This window comes from Sapajus apella, unplaced genomic scaffold (assembly GCF_009761245.1).
Source record: "Sapajus apella isolate SASKATOON/1434 unplaced genomic scaffold, GSC_monkey_1.0 scaffold25, whole genome shotgun sequence".
Classification (NCBI taxonomy): domain Eukaryota; kingdom Metazoa; phylum Chordata; class Mammalia; order Primates; family Cebidae; genus Sapajus; species Sapajus apella.
In genome coordinates, this window is record NW_022436965.1 from 24,347,174 (window position 1) to 24,369,026 (window position 21,853).

Genomic DNA, 21,853 nt, shown 5'->3' on the forward strand with positions numbered 1-21,853 from the left:
ATTAGCTATGTGACTTTAAAAAGATTCACTCAGCTCTCTATGCCTCAGTTTCCTCATCTTAAAAATCAGAGTAATAATGGTGCTGTATCTAATAGATGTAACTTTTTAAAAATATGCATTAACTCCTATTACGTACGAACAGGAGAATTCCGGACTCTGCAGGAAAGTATGAGACATCACTTCTGGTGACATTTTCTGTTCAGCTTCATTCCAGGATGATCCACCACTACTGGGGCCCAGAGCACTCTTTCCTTCAAATCACTTGGAGGACACAAGTATAAAGTAACAGCTTAAGCATCTACACTGCCTGTTTCCCTTCTTCGGCTGACAGCCAGGACAGACAGACTGTGCGTCAGTGTGTTCCAAGAGTCAGAGAAGCCTCCAGGGCTGGTCTGTCCCAGTAACTGGGCTGAACAAGCTCCCAGACCAGTTTGATCCAAAGAGACAGGCAGCTATTTTCTTACCGGCAGAAGGACTGGGCAGGCCACAGTGAGAAAACCATCACACGGAATATCACAAACCGTACGGAGACAGGCAGTCTAATGGCACAAGGCCTCAGACAGCATTAAGTTAACCCAGTATCTTCTACCAGCAGAGAGGGAGAGGAAGGGGAGGGTATGAATGAGAAAGATGAAGCTAACCATGGAAATTTAATTTGTTAAAAAAATGACTAGAGAATGGAAGACAATACGCAAATTGTCTACATGTACTTATTGAATACATAATAAATGAGGCAGGGTGTAATATATATATTTATATATAAAACTATACGTGCACTATGATAAAAATTAATTCCAGCTTCTAGAAAGCATTGCTGTTTGTCTCCCTGCTAGCAAGAACCCTGGAGCACAGAGGTAAATTTCACCCTTCCTCTAAGCATTCCTTCAAGGCAGAAGCAGACCATGTAGCTTAAGCTGCCCAGGTGAGCAAATGTCACAGAATGCCTATTCAGCGGGTGGTAAATTTCAGCCATCCCACGGAAATGCCAAGTGGTCTCAGGTCACAAGTTTGGCAAATAGCAATGGGGGCAGGGAGGGCATGAAGGGGTGGGTCGGCCCCGGTAGACCGGTGGTGGGGAAAGAGAACAAAAGGGAGCCAAAGGAGAGAGGCAGAAAGGAAATGAAGGAGGTTACAGTGCTTCAGGAAAGGCAGGAAGGTCAAGTATGTAAGGACTCAAACACAGAACATTTCTGAAGCATCTAAGTAAAAAACTAGAACTCTCTGATTCAAAGAAAGCATGCTTCTGCATGTATTACTCAGGGCAGCAGTGAACTTTGGTTCAGAAAAACCTTTACAGCCACACTCTTGGCTCGGGAACACATTCCTGGCTCCTGTCACGGGCTTTCGGAGTGATGGACCCACCCATGTCACATTGATTCTGACCATGATTCAGGCCCCTGGAAGCTCCTTAAGGGTAAGGGCCACAACTCACACACATCTGTATTTTTCAGTCTCTTTCACAACACTTCAGGCATGGGAGAAGTTTCATAAATATTTGCTAAAGCAATAAATAGACCAAAATGGAATATAGACTCTTTGGTCCCATCATGCCCTCCAGGAGGTCTTAAAACAAAAATGTTTAACTGGTATTTCTCAAATGGAAAAATAAATCCAACCAGGATAGAGATTCATTTTTAACTTTTTCACTATACAACCTGTGGAAGATAAAGAGTTTTCACCAACATCTCCAGAACATAGGGCATTCAAAAATATCTGATGGAACTTACTTAAAAACAATTCAGCTTCCATAACCTCTACGTACAAAGGGTAACATGCTGGAGCTGGTATTACAGGTGAGAAGATATTCTCCATTGGACAACACAAACAATCTTTGCATACTTATACCCAAATGGAAGCCACTGGAGAGATGCTTCTCTCCCCTAGGAAGTCACCAAAACATCTCTGCTTGAATCACCTAGAGGAATCAATAGAATAAATGAGATGGAAGGTGGGGTGTCCAAATCAGGAGCAGAAGGAAGCAGTTATTTCCATTCTTTATTATCACCATTGCCGATATTATTATTGCTATGCTTATATTTTAGCTGCAACATCTGTAACAGTCAGAAGCAACATGTGAACCCTCAACCTACATAATAACCCTTTCCTCCTCTCCACCAGAGTTACTAAGGATGAGAAATTCATCCTGTGAAATTAATAATGGGCTTGATTCTCCAGCTGGTGGATCAGAGACTAGGCTGGTGGAAATTTACAGAGGGAATTAATTCATAGATTTTCGAAGTAATGAGGGAATTCAACCTTCCTGACTTCTAGCTCTCCCACCTTCATTCAACAGAAAGTTTCTGGAGGGTCTGCTGCAGGACCTGGCGGTTGTCCTGAGAAGCTCTAACAGAGCAATAATAAGAAAGCACAAGAATCCATTTAAGAATAATAATCACACATCAAGAACATCTTTCCTAGTGTAACTTTCTAAGAAGAAAAATAAAGTAATATGGCTTAGGCATGTGCCTGATGACAGCCCCTTCCTGCCAGGGCTCCAGCAGGCTAGGTGGGGGAGGGGAAGCAACTATGCGCGCACGGGCAGGAGGGGGCAAACCACCAAAATCAATTCTCTATTTTCTGAAGACTGGTAAAAATAAGGCAGCTTGAAGCCCCTTTGCACATTCCTCTGAGACAAGACAAGCCGCCATATAAGAAACTAGCTATGTTTGAAGGCCCCAAACCTTCTTCAAGTGTTAAAGAAATCAGACCAACCTTAACGAAAACAAATGTCAGTGCTGTTTAAAGTACATCAAGGTTCTTTGGGTTAAAAATCTCCCTAGGGGAAGATGACGCACTCCCGGTAAGAGCTGAGAGATAGAAAAGACGGGAGGGTTTCTGCAGTAACTCCAGATTATGTTATTTAATTCATTTCATTACCATAAAGCAAAGACTCGAATATTGATCGAATAGTGCAGAAACAACACAAGGCCAACTAAGAAAGCAGCTGCAAATTAATACGCGTGCGTGTGAGCACACACACACCCTCGCCCACGTGCTCACACGCGGCCTTCTGAATTTCACTTCTGCATGCAAAACCACCGCCGCCGAGGTCTGCACCGGCACTTTGCATGTTGAAAACGCAGCTCCCGGCGGGCCCCACGGAACAGATCCTGCTCAGGAACAGACCCTGGGCCCGGCTCCCTGGGGACAGACTGCAGGCACCCCTCTGCCTCAGGCGCTCTGAATGTGACTCCAAGCCCACACTGAGAGGTGTTTAATAAAGGAAGTATGGCTCCCGAGAGGGTGTCTTCCCGCGGCCCTCTCTTGACCACCCTTTGGGAGAAGAGTGAAGTCCGCCGGGACAGAGGAGGTGGCAGAGCGCTGCGGCTGAAGACTGCAAGCCGGGCCAGGCAAGGGACATGATGCAAGCGCAGCAAGCCCGGCTTGGGGGACCCTTGGCTTCGCGGTCCGCGCGCGGGCGGCCGGTGACGCGCGGTCTGCGCTGGGAACTCAGGGCCGGACTCTGCGCGGAGCCGCTCCTTGGGCCGCACGCCCGAGCGACAAAGGGAGCGGCAGCGGGTGCGGCGCGCAGGGGTGCAGAGAAGACCCGGCGCAGCGTGGCGCGGCGCGGAGCCGGCGGACTCGGCCGCGGTCGGGCGCTCCCAAGCGTCCTCTATGCTGCGCGCGTCAGCCCTGCAGTGAAGTCACCAGATTTGCGAGGGGGTTCGCGGCCTCTTTGCCCTCTCCTCCGAAAGTCTAATGTGCAGTGTCTTGCCGCAAGACCTAGGCGACAATCAACCAAGGTCCAGCTCCCAGCATCATCATTATCCTGTGTGAAAAGGGCCTTTCGTCTTAGCACAAGGCCATGTAGCTCGCCACCCGGCTTCTCCACTGTTTCTTGGTTCCAAAAGTTTTATTTTGTGATGCATCCCCTTAAACTCCTTCCAGACAACTTCGATTTGTCTTTTCTACGTGGTCTGAACGAACATGCTCTCTCATCTCTTGTGTTTCATTGTTGCTGGGTTTTTTTCTTTTTCCTTTTTCCCATTCTTCCTTAATTGGCCTCAGGATGAAGCTGCTTTAATTTATTCCTCACACGATGTGGATACTTCTGGGGCCTTTATACTCCGTGCTGCGCGCAGCATCACCACCCACCCGCACCCACCCAGACATTTCCCTCCAAGAGGTTAGGGATTACAGGCACCCTAGGAAGGAGGCTGCACAAAGGAAAGCTGTGCGTGTGTTGCCCGCTCTTTGTTTTTAAATGTTTATTAATGTAAGCAGCGTGCATGGCCCTAGAGCCTCTGCTTGCAAATTCTGCAGAAAGGAATTAACGTCTACACCCTCATAGCCATAGAGTGCCTTTCAGAATGGAGGTAGGCAGGGCTCATCGTTAGACTCCCTGGGAGTCTTTGTTAGGGACAAAAGATAAATGCCAAGTTTCAATTCTATTAACAATGGTAATTATAAGGAGGATTCTCTTACAGTGACAACACTTGAGGTCTCAAGTCACCTAACACCCTCAGGAAAAACGACTCTCTCTGCCCTACCAGCACAGACCACTAGGTAAATTTATTCCTCTGACCTGCTGGCAGATTCGACCTGTCTCAGAGCAAGACAAATATATAAACTTTTTTCTCATACTTACTGACCACACTTTCTTAGGGAAACAAACATCTTTCTAAATATCCTCACTTTAAGTTTGCAAAAGCCCCACTGACAGGTGGGAAACAAATTATTTCAGTATTTCAGAAATTATTTCAGTATTTCATAAATTATTTCAGAGGCAAATGTTGAACAAGTAACTCCACCGTTCCAAGGTGAAACCCAAACCCCTTTCCTGAATTCCTGGGCTATACCATATGAACTCAAAAAGGTATTCTGCACTTCCAATCCTGCAATCAGAAATCTATTCCAAAGCCGATTTCCGGTCTAAAATCCAAAGTTACAAATACAGAGCATGGAAACAACACATGCATTCCTTCACAAAGTCCACAAGGTGGATTAAACTGGGACTGGCCTCCAACTGGCCTTATAAATGGGATCCTGAAAGCTTCAATAATAAAATTTTTTTTAAGAGGCCCCACGCAGAGTCCGGCCTTGAGTTCTCACTCTTTTGCCCATGCTGTAGTGCAGAGGTGCCATCTTGGCTCACTGCAACCTCCACCTCTGGGTTCGGGCGATTTTCCTGCCTCAGACTCCTAAACAGCTGGGATTACAGGTGGCCATCACCACCATGGCTAATTTTTGTATTTTTAGTAGAGACGGGGTTTCGCCATGTTGGCCAGGCTGGTGTGGAACTCCTGACCTCAGGTGATCCACCCATCTCAGCCTCCCAAAGTGCTGGGATTATAGGCGTGAGCCACCACGCCAGCAATAAAAAGAATTTTAATTCCACTATTTTTTCCCCTCCCAGTTTGCCTTCTCCAATTCAGCCTGACTGATGGAAGGTAACGTTAACACCACCATAACCAGTTTTACATCACTTTCTAGGAAAGATATAAGGATTCATAGGATAAACTAGAACTGCCATAACAATGAAAAAGAATTTTCTTTTATAAATGTTCTACCTGCCTTCCCTCCTAGGAATCTAAGCTTTGGCAGGGATCATGTTGATGCTCATGACGCATGGAATGTGGAGTCAGATTAGGGGCTCTCTAGAGTCACCCATTCCATGGATGTGGAAACCTGAGACCAAGAGGTTAAATCATGTTCTCAAAATAATATGCTACCACAGAGGCAGTCAGTGTTAGGCCGCAGAACTCCTGATACAGGGTCCAGCAAACTCCTGTCATTCCATGGAGTGTTCTGTACTTGTTCCATTGCATTGCAGCTAAAGAAAACAAGGAACTGCTTTGGCCCATACAGTCTATTCTAGGGAATACTTTAGATTTTGTTAAGGAGGAAGAAAGAACCTAAAACAAAGTGCTATGAAAAGAAAGAAGCAAAAAACAGAGAAGGAGGTAGGGGGAACCACCCCATCCCAGCTTCCAGCAGTGACCTCAGTAGGGTGCAGTGGACGTTCTCTGCCAGAAAAAGATGCCCCAGATATGCTTTATTCGGAACATGGCTATCCATCGGGAGCCAATTTCTATTGCTACAGAACTACCAGTTCAAGTTTGAGTAGGAAACAACCATGTATCTTCCTCAGAATGTAAAAACTATGCCAAAAAAGGAACAAAACAGGGATTTATGCCAGAACAACTATTCTATGGCTGTGCTGTCCAATATGGTAGATACTACTCACATGTAGCTATTGAGCATGTGAAGTATAGCAAGTCAAAATCCAGATGTGCTATATAAATGCCAGGTGCGGTGGCTCACACCTGTAATCCTAGCACTTTGGGAAGCTGGGGTGGGTGGATCACCTACTAAGGTCAGGAGTTCAAGATCAGCCAGGCCAACATGGTGAAATCCCGTTGCTACTAAAAATTAGCAGGGCGTGGTGGCAGGTGCCTGTAATCCCAACTACTTGGGAGGCTGAGGCAGGAGAATCACTTGAACCCAGGAAGCAGAGGTTGCAGTAAGTGGAGATCATGCCACTGCACTCCAGCCTGGACGCCAGAGAGAGACTCCATCTCAAAAAAAAAAAAAAAAATAAAATAAAATAAAATAAATGCTGTAAATGTAAAATACACAATGGATGTAAAAGCCCCAGCATATACACACAAAAAAAGAATGTAAAATATCTCATTAATGTTTATGTTGATTACATATTGAAATATTTTCAATGTATTTGGGTTAAATACAATGTATTATTAAAATTCATTTCACTTGTTTCTTTTTTAAAATGTTACGTTTTTTAAAATAGGGCTACTAAAAAATGTAAATCATTAAATTTAACATTATCATTTCAAGGCCTAAGCACCAAACAAATGCAAAATATCCCAATAATTTTTATGTTGATTCCATGTTGAAAGATTTTTGGATGTATTTAGGTTAAATAAGATGTACTGTTAAAATTTATTTCACCTGCTTCTTCTTTTTAAAAATGAAGCTACTAGAAAATTTAAATCACTAAATTGAAAATGACAGGTGTTCACTAAACAGCACTGTCCTATGAGAGTCTCTCCACAGAACTCTAGAAGTGGAGGAGGAGGGTGTGAAAGTGCGGAGATGCCTTTTGCTGCGTTTTGCCGAAGACTTTTATTCCTCTCATACTGACAACCATTTAACACAAAAGCAGGGTTAGGAAGCCTGTTAGGAAGCCTCTGAAGCTCCCAGACAGAGGTAGTAGAAACTCAACCTGAACAGACAGAGCCAAACTGATGAGAGAGGTGGTCAACACTCTGTCATGTGGTTTCAGAAAAATAACAGTAGTGGCCATTAGTTGAGCACACTCATTGAACTATGTGCTTTACATTATTGTTTTTTTAGCCCAAGCAAGCCTACATACTACGTATTATGATCTTCACCACAGAAATGAAAACGCCGAAGAGCTGTTAAATCAAATAACTCACTAATGTTACACAAGCTAGAATGTTTTCACTCAAAGTCCATGCTCCCTCTGTCACACTAGAATACTACTCAGAAAATTCTCCAATCTGTTTCAAAAGTGTCTTCCTCTCCAGGAACCTGACACCTGAAATACCAGCATTGGAGATTCATTCCTTTGACTTACGTTTTTTCCTCTTTAAAATGCAAATAGTTCTAACAGAGATTTCACAGAAATCCTGATCACGCATATTTCAAGTCAAATAAATTTATCAAAAACTTTTTTTTTTTTTTTTTTGAGACAGAGTTTCGCTCTTGTTGCCCAGGCTGGAGTGCAATGGCGCCATCTCGGCTCACCGCAACCTCCGCCTCCTGGGTTCAGGCAATTCTCCTGCCTCAGCCTCCTGAGTCGCTGGGATTACAGGCACACGCCACCATGCCCAGCTAATGTTTTTTGTATTTTTAGTAGAGATGGGGTTTCACCGTGTTGACCAGGATGGTCTCGATCTCTTGACCTCGTGATCCACCCATCTCGGCCTCCCAAAGTGCTGGGATTACAGGCTTGAGCCACCATGCCCGGCCTAAAAATTTTTTTTTCTTAGAGTATTGACAATCCTCTATTGACAATACATGATGATAAACACAGCAGAGTTCTAAACATGGAGAGGAGACATCACTGAATGGAGAAAGAGGTTGAAAGAATGAAATTCTGAGAGTGCTGAAGGCAAAACTTAGTGCCATTTACACTATGACTTAAGAATACACCAGGCTGGGTGTGGTGGCTCAGGCTGGATGTGGTAGCTCAGACCAAGTGCCTCATGCCTGTAATTCCAGCACTTTGGGAGGCCAAGGCCAGCGGATCACTTGAGGTCAGGAGTTCGAGACCAGCCTGGCAACATAGTGAAACCCTGTCTCTACTAAAAATACAAAAATCAACTGGGTATGGTAGCGCACACTTGTAATCCCATCTACTCAGGAGGCTGAGGCAGGAGAATCACTTGAACCCAAGAAGCAAAGATTGTGGTGAGCCAAGATCATACCGCTGCACTCTGGCCTGGGACACACAGTGTCAAATTAAAAAAAAAAAAAAATATATATATATATATATATGTCACATTATGTACAGATTTTTGTATATCAAAGATACCTCAATAAAGCTGTTAAAAAATAAAAAGAATGTACCTACTGCAGCCACTCTGTAAAACAGTTTGGTAGTTTCTCAAAATCTAAACATAGAGTTATCACACAAGCCAGCAATTTCAGTCCTATATTCAGAGAAATGAAACTATATTCATACATAAAAACCTGTATGCAAAGGTTCACAGCAGTATTACTCTTAATAGTCAAAAAATAAAAGCAACCTAAGTGATCATCTTTTGAATAATGAATAAGCAAAATGTGGTATATCCATACAATGGAATAGTATTTGGCCATAAAGAAAAATGCAGTACTGATACATACTACAGCATGGATGAGCCTTAAAAACATGCTGAATGGAAGAAATGAGTCAAAAAAATCACATATTTTATGATTAAATTTACGTGAAATGTCCAGAATAGGAAAAACTCATGAAGACAGAAAGTAAGTTAGTAGTTACCGTGCGCTAGGTGAAGGGGGTAATATGGACTGATTGGTAATCTGTACTGGGTTTTTTTGGGGGGTCTGATAAAAATGTTCTAAACTTAGATTGTGATAATGGGTTCACAACTTTGCAAATATACTAAAAACCACCTATCTGTATATCATTTAAATGGGTGAATTTCATAATGTTGGAAAAATATTTCAAGAAACTATAAAAATAATAATAAAGAATAAATCTACTATGAATCAAGGTTGTCCTTATGACAAAGATAACATTCATCCTAAATAAGAAATATATTAGAAAGGCAAGAAAAGGTCAGGTTGCTCTCCATCAAAAAGTAGGTGAAGGATATAAACAGACACTTCTCAAAAGAAGACATTTATGTGGCCAACAAACTGATGAAAAAAAAGCTCATCATCACTGGTCATTAGAGAAATGCAAATCACAACCACAATGAGATACCATCTCACACCAGTTAGAATGGCAATCATTAGAAAGTCAGGAAACAGATGCTGGAGAGGATGTGGAGAAACAGGAAAGCTTTTACACTGTTGGTCGGAATGTAAATTAGTTCAACCACTGTGGAAGATAGTGTGGTGATTCCTCAAGGATCTAGAACCAGAAATGCCATGTGACCCATTGCTGGGTCAAATATACCCAAAGGACTATAAATCATTCTACTATAAAGATACATGCACATGTATGTTTTTTGCAGCACTGTCCACAATAGCAAAGACTTGGAATTAACCCAAATGCCCATCTATGATAGACTGGATAAAGAAAATGTGGCACATATACACCATGGAATACTACGCAGCCATAAAAAAGGATGAGTTTATGTCCTTTGCAGAGACATGGATGAAGCTAGAAACCATCATTCTCAGCAAACTAACACAGGAGCAGAAAACCAAACACCACATGTTCTCACTCGTAAGTGGGAGTTGAACTATGAGAACACATGTACACAGGGAGGGGAACATCACATACCAGGGCCTCTTGGGCGATGGGGGGCTAGAGGAGGGATAGCATTAGAAGAAATACCTAATGTAGATGACGGGTTGATGGGTGTAGCAAACCACCATGTCACGTGTATACCTATATGCATGTTCTGCACATGTATCCCAGAATTTAAAGTATAATTTAAAAAAAAAAAAAAAAGACAAGGTCAGGTTGCCCTAAACTCACTTTGTGCTATTTTTCCTGCTTTAGAACTTTGCAAATTGAATGGATAGGCTGATGTATCTTCAGAAAGAAAATGTTTATAACTAGGCTTACACAATGCCTCAGTTGCTGACGCTAAGAAAACACCATCCCTAATACATGCAATTCTAGCTTTTCAAGTGGTTGTTGTCCAGTTTGTAGATAATTAAAAACTTTTTCTCTGTTCTTACCCATTCTCTTTTCCCCCTTTTCTTCCAGTCTAGTCCTAGACTTTTGGCCAGATATAGTTAATTCTCACTTTAGAGAACAGCAAGGGAAACATGGCCAGATGTGGTGGCTCACGCCTGTAAACCCAGCACTGGGAAGCTGAGGCAGACAGATCATTTGAGACCAGGAGTTTGAAACCAGCCTGGCCAACATGGTGAAACCCTGTCTCCACTAGAAACACAAAATTTAGCTGGTACATGCCTGTAATCCCAGCTACTCAGGAGGCTGAGGCAGGAGAATCACTTGAACCCAGGGGGTAGAGGTTTCAGTGAGCCGAGATCACACCACTGCACTCCAGCCTGGAGGTAGAGTGAGACTCTGATTTAAAAAAAAAAAAAAAATTGCAAGGGAAAAAAGAAAGCAAATCTTAAATTCAGCAATTTTTGTCTCTTTTCAGCATAAAATCGGAGTCTTAGAATTGGCTCTGTCTTTAGGGACCATCTGGTATAAGCCTCTCTATTTCATATAAGAAAACAAGTCCAGAAATAATAACAGCTAGCAGCTATTGACTATTTACTCTATGCCAGGCACTATAATTTACATGTATCACCTTATTTAACCCTCATAGCGACCCACTAAGATAAGTACCCTTATCATCTGCATTTTATAAATAAGGAAAATGAGGCACAGAGAGGTTTTGTAACTTGAATAAGGGCACACAGCTAAGATGTAAAAGATTTAGGATACAAACTCAGAGAGTCTGGCTTTAAAGACCAAGTCTTCAACTACTCTTAATAATCCACTACTATTATAGTTTATCATAAAACTAAGCAACTTTTCTGTGGTCTTATAACTACTTAGTAGAAGGTCCAGAACTAGCATAGAGTGTGAGGTATACCCACCCCAATATCTCCTTAATGACACAAGTTTCAGTAGAAGATTTAGTTGAAACTACAATCTAAACCAAAAAGGATGAATTTTTCACCCACTGCAATCTTGATTTCCACCAATAATTGAGAGATTGAAAGAGAGCTGTCAGAGGTAAGAAGACCTTTGGGTAAGACACTATTGACCTTATTCTGCCACAATGGGGGATAGGTGTTATAGTCTTATGACAGTCTATTCCTGTACCTTCTTTTCCCTCTGGGGATCACTCTGCTAAGTTCCGAGAAGTGACATCTCTGAGATGCAGATGGGGCATATATACAACCAGAAAATTTTTCTCATCAAAGTCGATCGATTACCCCATTACTTAATTAAAGATCATTTTTTTTGGCCTGAAAGAGTTAAAAGCAGTGATATCCTGTGAAATGAAATAAGACATGAATCCTAAGATAATTTATTATAGAAAACATAGCACCTTAATTATTTATATAGCCCAGAGAGCTCAAAGCACTTCACAAACAACTCAGGAATTCTCTACTTATTTTATTTATCAATTATTGTATTCCTTAAATCTTACCACACCATGGCAGGTAAAGGGCAACAGAGCCAAAATTATTATGTTTCTCAAAATCAGGTTAACATGGCAATGCAAACGAATAGTTGCTTCTTAGGGTCATGTGAGAATGAATAAGAGCTGTCTAGAGCTGGACTTAGGACACTGTCTCTATCACGTGGACTTTGGTGAACTTTTTTTTAAAGGAAAAGCAATAAAATGTATATTTAGATTCGCTTCACCAAGTTCAAACATAACAGCGTCCATCTAAAAGAGATCTGAAACCAAACTGAAGAATAAGCTTTTCTAAGATATGCGTAGGACACAAAAATAAGCCAAGGTCATGCTTTAAAAACGAAAATGTCTTCCAATTTAAATTATGTGCAACATCTAGGCTTTGGTTGTTTGGGGCTATTTTTTATAATTTTGCCAACAACTACAACAAAAAGTTCATGGATGTCAACACAATGTAGGGGCAAAACCATGTGAACAGGCCTGGCACCAGCAGTGAACAAAACACACAGGCGGGCAATGCCCCCTTCTCAGCCAAGAGTACAGCCTACTGTGCAGAACCCACCCTCACCTATCCCAGCTCAATGCCATATAGCTTTTAGGTCACAAGGTTCTACGTTTCCCCTCTCATAAATCACCTTCCAGATTCTTCAGTGTAACCTAAATCCCTCTCGTGTCCAATCCTCTCAGACCCTCCTATTGTTAGAAAAAAATGACACCAAATTTCCCAAAATCTCATTCTGGCAGCTTTGACCAAACTGTTCTTTGCAATTCTCAAAAGCCAGAATTGTTCTAATTCTAATAGACTAAAAATGGAATACACAAAAGTGACTAAAAAGAAAGGACATGTTTCATCACAAGTTCTTCTTATGTTGGTCAGAGTTACATTGTTATGGGTCTATAGTATATATCCGCATTATAATAAATAATATAGGGTCTAACCACATTACTTCTGCCTTAACACACTGTACCTGAAAGACAGCATGAGGTAAAACTGACTTGCAAATTCCTTTCATTTGATCCCCTTTTCTTTCCTCAGCATCTTTACCAGAAGGGAGAAAAAAAAAAAAGGAAACAGATTCTTGAATTTTCTCATCAGCAAGAAAAGTTTTTGCATTTGCTGGCTATTGATGCGCGTCTATGAAAATGACTCCTACCACTTCAGCCCCAAAAGGAATCTGATCAGAGGCTGCTCTAAATTGCTTAAAGTTATTTTACTCCTACTTTGCTCAAGGCCTAATACCATTAGAATTCTCTTCCTGCAATCTACAGCTTCCTTCCATAACCCACCACCCCTCCACCTATGTATGCAAATGTACACACACACATATACATAGACACACAAATTATTCTCTAATGTTTTAAAGGGGAGACGAGAGGAGGAGAAGTCCCATAATGTAACTGCTATATTAAAAAGAAGTGGCAGGCGAGAATAATAAGGGAGGGTGTCAAAAGTGAAATACAGTAGTAAACTTAAAAAAACACACACGCTAGCTACTGTTCTGTGATGGGGGTGTTAATTGAACACAGAGAGAAAAGGAAAGAGAGAGAACAAAAGGGTGTTAAGGAGCAAAAAATTATTTTTTTAACCTCCTCCAAAGATTTGATTTGCGTTAACTTTAGCGCAGACAATGCACAGAGGAAAATGGGCTGAAAAGTGCCATATATAGCTATTATGTTCTAAAATTAAAAACTATTCACAACAATTGCATCTATTCACTGCTATCTATAAACATTCTCCTTAGTAAATGGCATTCAGTATTTTTTTGTGTTTTCCTAATTTTTAAACTTGCATTATTTTGACACAGAAGTGAAAAAACATCGAGAAATCTTTAAAAAGATATTCAAGGGTTTTTTAAAGAAATGTAGTATGCTTGACTTTTTCTCTTTTTCTTCCATCCTACCACCCCCATCACCACCACATATACACATACGCAAAACTCACTGTCTTGCTAATATGCCAGAAGACAAGGAATGGATCTTAAAAATCCAAAAGGAAATGTTACATTAAATGGTCCAAAACTCTGTTGTCTTTGTATTCCTAGAATGAGCGAGCAGATAAAAGCCACATGTGAAATATACATTGCTGTGGGTCTCGACAGGGTTTTGGAGCTGCTCTTGGAGATTTCCACCAGAGCATTTTGCTGGCACTCTTTTTCTTAGCGTGTATTTTTTTAAAAGCGAAAAGATATCAAAATAAAAACTTACCCACATTCCGAAGCGAGAAGACACATGGGTTCTTTTTGTTTTGTTTTGTTTTTTAAATATCCCCATAGTAATTTCTGACTTAAACACCCATCAATCAATTGTAATTCAGACGGCACTGCCTACTTTGGGGTATTAGGTGCATGTGTGTATGTATTTGTAAAGTTCCAAAAGGCTGGTAATACATCTTAGCTGGTTTTCTTATTTATTTCTAAGTCTTCCAACTATAAAATCATTAACAAATGCAAAAGAGCAAAAATAACAAATCAATGCAATTTCCAAGTTCCTCTCAAGAGCTCTGCCTAGGTGAGCCAAATGTATGAACTACTTGTCAGAACACGAACAAACAAAGCCCACCCTAAACCAAGTAACCTCTATTATTATTATAAGCATTATAATGCTTGAGATGAAAATTCAAAAATACTCATTTAATGCAAAGAGTCTTGAAAGTAACAATAGAAAAGTCCCCAAACAATAAAGGAATGTTTGTGAACTGATCACTCAAGGGATCTTTGTACCAGCTCTGTGTCAAGGAAGAAGCAGGAAAAAAAAAAAAAAAAAAAGCTCCTGCAACTTTAGAGACACTTTGTTCCTCCGACACATCAACTGCATGGAAGATATGCTGGCAAAAAGACTGAAGGTTCCGGGATCCTGAGTAGCCAAGTAATTGTGCTTTAGACTCAATGGGTTCTTTTCAGCACACCACAGATGACTACTACCTTTAACACAACACTCAACATTCCAGAAGAGGTTTTTTCTTTCCCTTCAATCCTTCCAACACACAAGTTGAAGACTAAGAGGGAGTTAAGCCTTTTTTCCCCCTACTTTTGCCCAGGGATGCCCTCTTAATAGAAAATTTGGGGGGGGTGTGTTTCCCAGGGGTGCCCTCTTAATCCAAAATGTGTGTGTGTGTGTGTGTGTGTGTGTGTGTGTGTGTCCCAGGGGTGCCCTCTTAATCCAAAACTTGTGTGTTTCCCCCTTAACACAGGAGGCAATGATTCTTATCACTTTCAATTTACATTATTTGATAAACTATTTTTTAAAATATATTATTCTAGAGACAACACAAAAAAGCCTTAATTCAGATTTTTTTTTAAAGTCTCTAAATATTAGATGTATTGACACAAAATAAAAAAAAAAAACTTTCAGAATGTTACTTTGACCAATACTGCTTTACTTTCTATCACACTCTACTTCAGCCAGTATGAACAAGGAGCTAACTCTTTATCCCACACCTGAACCGGATCTCTATTCACACCCACCCACTTTGATCTACTGCCTCAGTAGGTTTTAATTAGGAAACTAGAATGAAATACTTTGGCCACAATGTACATTTAAGTGCCCTGACAGGTTTCCTTTCAATAAAAATCTGATCAAGTATCTTCAAAAATAGACTCTCTTTAGTCCATATTATCACATATGCTTTTATATTTTGATTCTACATTTTATGAAACAAGATCAGCAGGAACTCATACTCGATTAGAAACAAATCCCAACAAACCAAACATTCAAAGTAAATAAGCATCAGAGATCAAAGAAGAAAAAAGAGAGAAGAGGAAAAAAAAAAATATATATATATACACACACATACTTAGGTTTACTACTCTGGGCTGATAGAAAAAAAAAACTAAAAAGTGTGACAAACTGGAAAAAAGCTCTTTTGATATTTGAATGCACAATCCATAAATCTCTTAAAAGAGCTAAAATAATGCAATTAACAGGCTTGCATTAAGGTTAGGCTTTGGCAAGGCAACCTGGAAGACTTACAGGTCTGAACATCACTTCTAGGTGCTTTGTCTAGAATGTTATGCACAACACAAATAACATTCAACAAAGGAGCTGCGTAGTAATTTTACATGCATTTCAAGACCCGAGTAATTACATATTCAATCAACAGTCACATCTTGAAACTATTTATTTTTTAAAAGAAAAATACAGAGAGCTCTCAAAAAGAAAGCCACTCTGTGTGCCCTCTCCCCCCGCCCCTTTTTATGTGTAACTATCAATGTATATCAACCGAGCATGCAATCATATTTATTGTCACTTTCATTCATGTCATGCCCTTGCTTATATGGTTTAGATATGAATTATTGACTGTTACACTCCTTGTTGTAAAAAATAAATAAATAAATAGATGTCAGGTACTTTGCACTGCTCTAAAGCGAGCGGGTAAGTCAGAGCCCAGCAGAAGCTCCCGCTTTATATAACCACCCCTTGTCCCTCATCTTTATTCCCTGGTTTCAGATTGCCTTCTCAAATCTTTCTTCTTACAAGGGAGAGCTTTACCCACTTTGGAAAATTAAGGATTAAAATAAACAAACAAGGGGATGTTGCTAAATGTCCTTCCCAGAGCATCTGTTGTTTAAGAACACCTCTGATTGATGACTGCTATTTTTTAATTGTTGCTTTAAAATTTAAATGCCCTCCTGGGATGTGTTATAAGTATGTTAGTCCATGATATGAGGTCTAGAAAGTAGAAAAACAACAGAGTGAATGATCTCATGGCGTTATACTCTCCTAAACCCAACGATTCTCCCTGCAATAAAATCACAGGCCACTCAAATACCGATAACCTAATGTTGTATAGCGCATTCCACAAAGGTATTTGACAACACTTTCTGTTGAGAACCTCTAGTCTGCTGCTTTGTGTAATTACAAGAAAAAAAGGAAAGGAAACTTTAAACAGTTTAACACCCCCATACCCAATTCCAAAAAAATTAGGGTTTTAAAAACAGACCAAAATATATTCCTTAACAAAATGAACTTTTACTTTCATATTTTTGCCCCAAAGATATATCGGTCCATAAATTTCCTTTCAGAATCTATATTTTAGCCCCAATCTCAAAAAGGATAGAAACAGAGTTGTAGAAAATTAACCAGTAGTGCTTGATAATAACTGTCAAAGAAACTTGATGCTTTCTTTTAAAGAAAGCAGGATTAGGACTTCCTATCAGAATATAAGGTCAGTCTTGATAGTACTTGTATTCTGAAATTTTAATATTTAAATAATAGATTTGTGAGTGCTGGTTAAGTGATTTCACTGGCCAAAGAAAACGCTAAAATGTTGGAATCTCATTCCTACCTGTTTTTTCTTTGATTTCACACAACACATTAAACAAGGCAGGCTTCATTCTGTGGCAGTTTAAAGCATGTTTTCTGCAAGAAAGAAACAACATGATAGCTTAGGTGGGCTCTCAAGATCAAACTGCCGATAATGCACAGGGTGAAAACATTTGAACATTTAGACAAAATGATATACCAAGCATAACTCTGGGACACGCTTCAATTGTTTTTATGACTTAGTATACAGAGTCCCGCCATAGAAAAAGAAATAATGTTAATTAGCAGGGAGAGAGTAGGGATTTAACTACAGAACAGAACTAAGCTAAATTATGCCCATTTAGGGAAAGGGGTTTTTTTTTGTTGTTGTTGTTTTTTAAGTAGTTTAATCAAAGTGGAATTCTTAAACCTACAATCCTTCCCAGGACAATGAATACAGCAAAGCCAAAGGCATAGGTTAACAGTTTTGTAAAATCCATGCAACGACCACAGCCTAGGAACTGCCTGCCTCTCGGTCTGTGTGTTTTCAAATTTAATTCATCCATGTGTTCGAATTCATTCCGCAGATGCCCCTGTATTCTCATAAACACAAGATGCTTGAAAGGTCTTCTGAGTAGAACTGTCAATTTATAACATTTCAGTCCCCAAGTTAAAGAGTATGGAAATGCATTGCCAGGGGGCAAACATACCCATATGGGGAATAAATTCATTTCTCTATGTTCACATTATGCCTCTTGTGCACACACTGCTTATTTGCAGGTGTTGAAATTCAATTATTTACAATTAGGACCTTGCACCCATTGGGGGAAAAATAAATGCAATTTTGTCTTTTAGATTAGTGATTTACCTGGTTCGCATGTGTGTGTGTGTGTGTGTGTGTGTGTGTGTGAGTGTGTGTGTGAGTGAGTGTGTGTGTGTGTGTGTGTGTATTCCAAATGCACTTGAGGAACAGAACAATACCTTTCCTTCTATTTTATTATGGAATCACTTAGCAGAATGATACTGTTTTGGAAACAAGATACTGATCATATCAGCTATTAGTTAAGGAAATTCTGTTTACTAACTAAAATTAATGTGTAAAGATAAAATGGAAAGTTCTGGCACTCAAAACACATTCAATTCTTTTTTAATCCCTTTGAAAGTTAAAAAATAGACACACATCCTCATGAAGAACAGATATCAGAAACATGCTCTATGTACTGTACACTAGGGGAGTAATAAACTCAAAATTCAGGACTAGCAAAATGAACACATACATTATATCTAAAATACTAATGGTTTACTTTTGTAAATAATACACATTTTAAAGGTTTGACTAAGAAAAGGAAAAAAGAACATACTATCTACTAAGTGAAGTTAGGAGTTACATTGTTTATCCAAAAAGAAAGCTTAGTGTTGATTTTAGTAAGTTCTCATGTAGGGTGGAAAAAAAGATGGAAAATGTTTTAAAATATTAAAGACCTTTCCCGGGTCTTTTAAAATAGTTTTCATTAATTCTATTTCTATACATAGGCCCAAATGCAAACAAAAATTCTCACACAGCTTTATAAAAATATTGCATTTTCACAGCACACAAATGGAGCTAGCTATAGAGGAAGAACTAAAAATTTCCCCATCCCAAAATTGTATCTGATCTCTCTCTGCATCTAGGCCATTGAAAGGGGGAAATCGCTAAGCCCTGTTTGTCCTCAGTTTCACAAAAAAAGAGAGCCTGAGCATCAAAAAAGTAGTATCTACTCTTACTGGCCCCTTCCACTTCACAAACTTGTTTTTAAGCCAGTTTATTGGTATGTCTGAGTGTATTTTTCCAGAACAATTTAATAGAGAAATATGTTCCAATTCAAAAGATAATTTGCCAGTGGGAAATCTTCCTCTTACCATACCTATTAGCTTTCCTTCAGATAATAAAATTCAAAAAGTGCACCAATTGATTTTTAAAATTTCCCCATTTAAAAAAAAACTTAAAATAGTTTGAGTCTTTCAACATTTCCAAGTTTTCAAACACCCATAAACCCTAGTACTTTGAGTTTACATGTTGCATGTGCTTGCACTAAAATTGAGTATAATTCATAACATCCATGTTTTTAACTGCTTCTTCTCATTTTCTTAACTCAGATTCTTATTTCACTTAGGCAGAAATACACATAATGATGTCTTCTCCACATTACCAAGTCATCTGAAGTATAGGAGTTGTGTATATATGTTTACAGGGTTTTCAAAGAAAAAAACCGCTACTCTGGAGATATAACAAAGCTGGCTAATCGTATAGACATATGTGGTCATTAGATTTTTAAAATTCTCCTTTTCGAGCTCGGCCTTGGGCAAGCTGTTAGTAGGTTGTCACTTAGTCTCTGTTTTACTTTGAAAGAGAATTTACTGTAAAATCCTGGAGTAGAGAACTATATATCTAGCAGTGGATTAACTTGAGAAGCTACACAGTTTATTATGTTTCCTTAATAAAGACCTTAATGTCTTATAGTATTGAAATACATAAAATTCACACATGCTTTCATTTCTAAGTGGCCCTGAAAGAAGCATGGGGCAAAGAACATGCTTGATTTTTGTCCCCCCACCCCTTTTTAAAGGACCATACATAGCTGTCTGTGTCATGGAAGGTTGGTAAACCGACTCAAATTAGGAGACAATAAAGTTAAACTAAAAATCTGAGTCTCTTAAAAACTAACAAATATGCCTAAAAACAAAATTATATTTTCATTAGCTTTTTTAAAAAACAGAATTAAGTGAATGCAAAATATTTTCTGGATAGCTGACAACTACCGACAAAGAAATGCCCTGCGTTTTTGTTGTTTCGTATTTGGGGTAGGGGGAAAGAAAGGAGAGAAAATTAATTTTGGACGGGTAAGTCAAGAAAGAAAATCAAACTCGCTGAATTAGGTAAGGAGTCAACTAAATTTGCAAATAAAGTGTTCTTGGGACATTTTATTTTGTAATGTTACAGAGTCCCCTCAACAAGAAGGCATAGAATGCTGTTCAAAACTTGACAATTCTGCTTTCTCTGATACTTTTTTAAAGCAGTAAAAAGTGCCGAGGGCCGCTTTTGGATCAGTTGGCAGTATTTTCGGCGTGCCTGTGTGTTTGTGTGGATATAAATGAATACCCCTATATTCACACACACACACACACACACACACACACACACACAATATGTACACAGCCACATCTCGGCATGGGCGATTACACTTTCGATAACAACGCTCCTTCAAATTTTACTCCTCCGCCATGTAGTTGCTTGTCAAAATGAGAAAAGAAATAACATTTTTTTAAAAAAAAGCGCTGTGGAGATTCGGTTCCCATTGTTTCCCCCTGCGAGAGGGAGAAAAACAAAAAACCCCAAGAAAGGAAAAGAAAAGCCTCCATCTCACCTGGCCTGCGCCTCATCCAAACTCTGGTCTGTGATGGTCATAATTTGCTGTAAAATGTCTCCAATGTCCTGCTTCCTCCCGCCCTCCCCCTCGGTCCCTCCGGCCCCATCCTGCAAGTGCTGGGACAGGCCGGGGTGTCCGGCCATCCCGACCCCAGCATGGGAATGCATCAGCCTGGGCTGCTCGTCCATCTCCAAAGGCTACGGCAGCCCCCGGCTCTTCCTCTTCTGCTCCTCGGCTCGGCTCCTGGGAAGCACCAAGGCTTTTTATCCTTCAAGCTTGTCTTCAAATCCTTTTCAGGATAAACAGGGATGGGGGAAAAAAGAAGACCAAAAGAAAAAAAAAATCCCTTTGCCTCTAGAGGATGGTGGGAGGATGGGGAGGGGGGAGGGGGAGGGGGCGTGAAGGGGTTGCGGGGTGAGGGTGGGGATAAGGGCTGGTGGGGAAGGGTGTTGACTCCAAAAAGCAAGAAAAATAAACCACCTTCCCACTTGGCGAAAAGAAATCAGAGCTGGCTTTTGGTTTTTCAGTCCGGTCTCCTTTGCAAGGCAGAAATGGGCTCCCGGCGCTTAAATCTGTGGCTTAATCCTTTTGCAAATATGCATTGATCGGGAGGAAGGCAGGGGGATTGCAATGCAAACTTTCCCCCCCACCCCCCGCTGCCCCCCACCCCCACTCCGGGCCAGAGTGATCTCAAAGGGGGTGGGCTGTTGCAAAAGCCAGATCTCCCCCAGCTGCGGCGGCAGGCAAAGCACAGGCTCTCTCCTCCTCCGTGTCTCTGCAAACTCCAGCAGCCCCGTCAGCCTCCTGCTTTTGTTTAGCTCAGGCTCAGGACTCCAGAAACATATACAGAAAAACCACAGCCTGAGAAGAGGAGGAGGAGGAGGAGGAGAAGGAGGAGGAGGTGGAGGAGGAGGAGGAGGAGAAGGAGGAGGAGGAGGAGGAGGAGGAGGAGGAGGAGGACGAGAAGGAGGAGAGGGGAGGGGGCAAAGGGAAAGGGAGGGGGCGGGGAAGCCGGGAGGCTGGGGAGAGAAGGAGGGAGGAGGGCGCCCGGAGCTCCGCCTCCCTTCCCTGATTGGCCAACAGATAAAGGACCGGCCCCTCCTCCCGTACTTTCCTCACTGCGCCTCCTCCCCAGCCTCCTTCAACTCCTCCTCGCGCGGCGCCCTGTCAATCAGAGTTCAGAGGTGGGCCGGGAAGGAGGCCGAGCTAACACCCAGTCTCCAGTCCTTAAAGGTGCAATGGTACTGTAGTTCAGCTCACTTGGTTTCCACTTTTCCTGCTGGCCTTACTTGGGTTGCGTCCTTGAGGAAAACGTGGCTCCACTTAAATGCAAACATATAAAATTAACAGGAAAGAACACAGACGGTGTGCGTCCTCTTGCCCACGCCTGCTTTGCTTTTGCTGTGGCATTTTGCTGTGGCATCGTCA

General features: G+C 40.8%; 1 protein-coding gene across 3 annotated transcripts in view; it reads right to left on the reverse strand.

Moving 5' to 3' along the window:
- PBX1 (PBX homeobox 1) overlaps window positions 1-21,340 on the reverse strand; it is a 295,691-nt gene extending 274,351 nt beyond the window's left edge. The window contains exons 1-3 of one of the 3 annotated variants that reach the window (XM_032291546.1): window positions 20,906-21,340; window positions 20,423-20,714; window positions 17,062-17,135 (exon numbers count right to left, since the gene is read on the reverse strand). In XM_032291546.1, coding sequence (XP_032147437.1) covers window positions 17,062-17,135; window positions 20,423-20,613 — 265 coding nt within the window. In that variant the 5' untranslated portion in view covers window positions 20,614-20,714; window positions 20,906-21,340. Of the gene's footprint in view, window positions 1-17,061; window positions 17,136-20,422 lie in introns of all 3 variants that reach the window. The other 2 variants (XM_032291545.1, XM_032291547.1) reach the window with 2 other exon arrangements.
- Window positions 21,341-21,853: the final 513 nt, after the last annotated feature.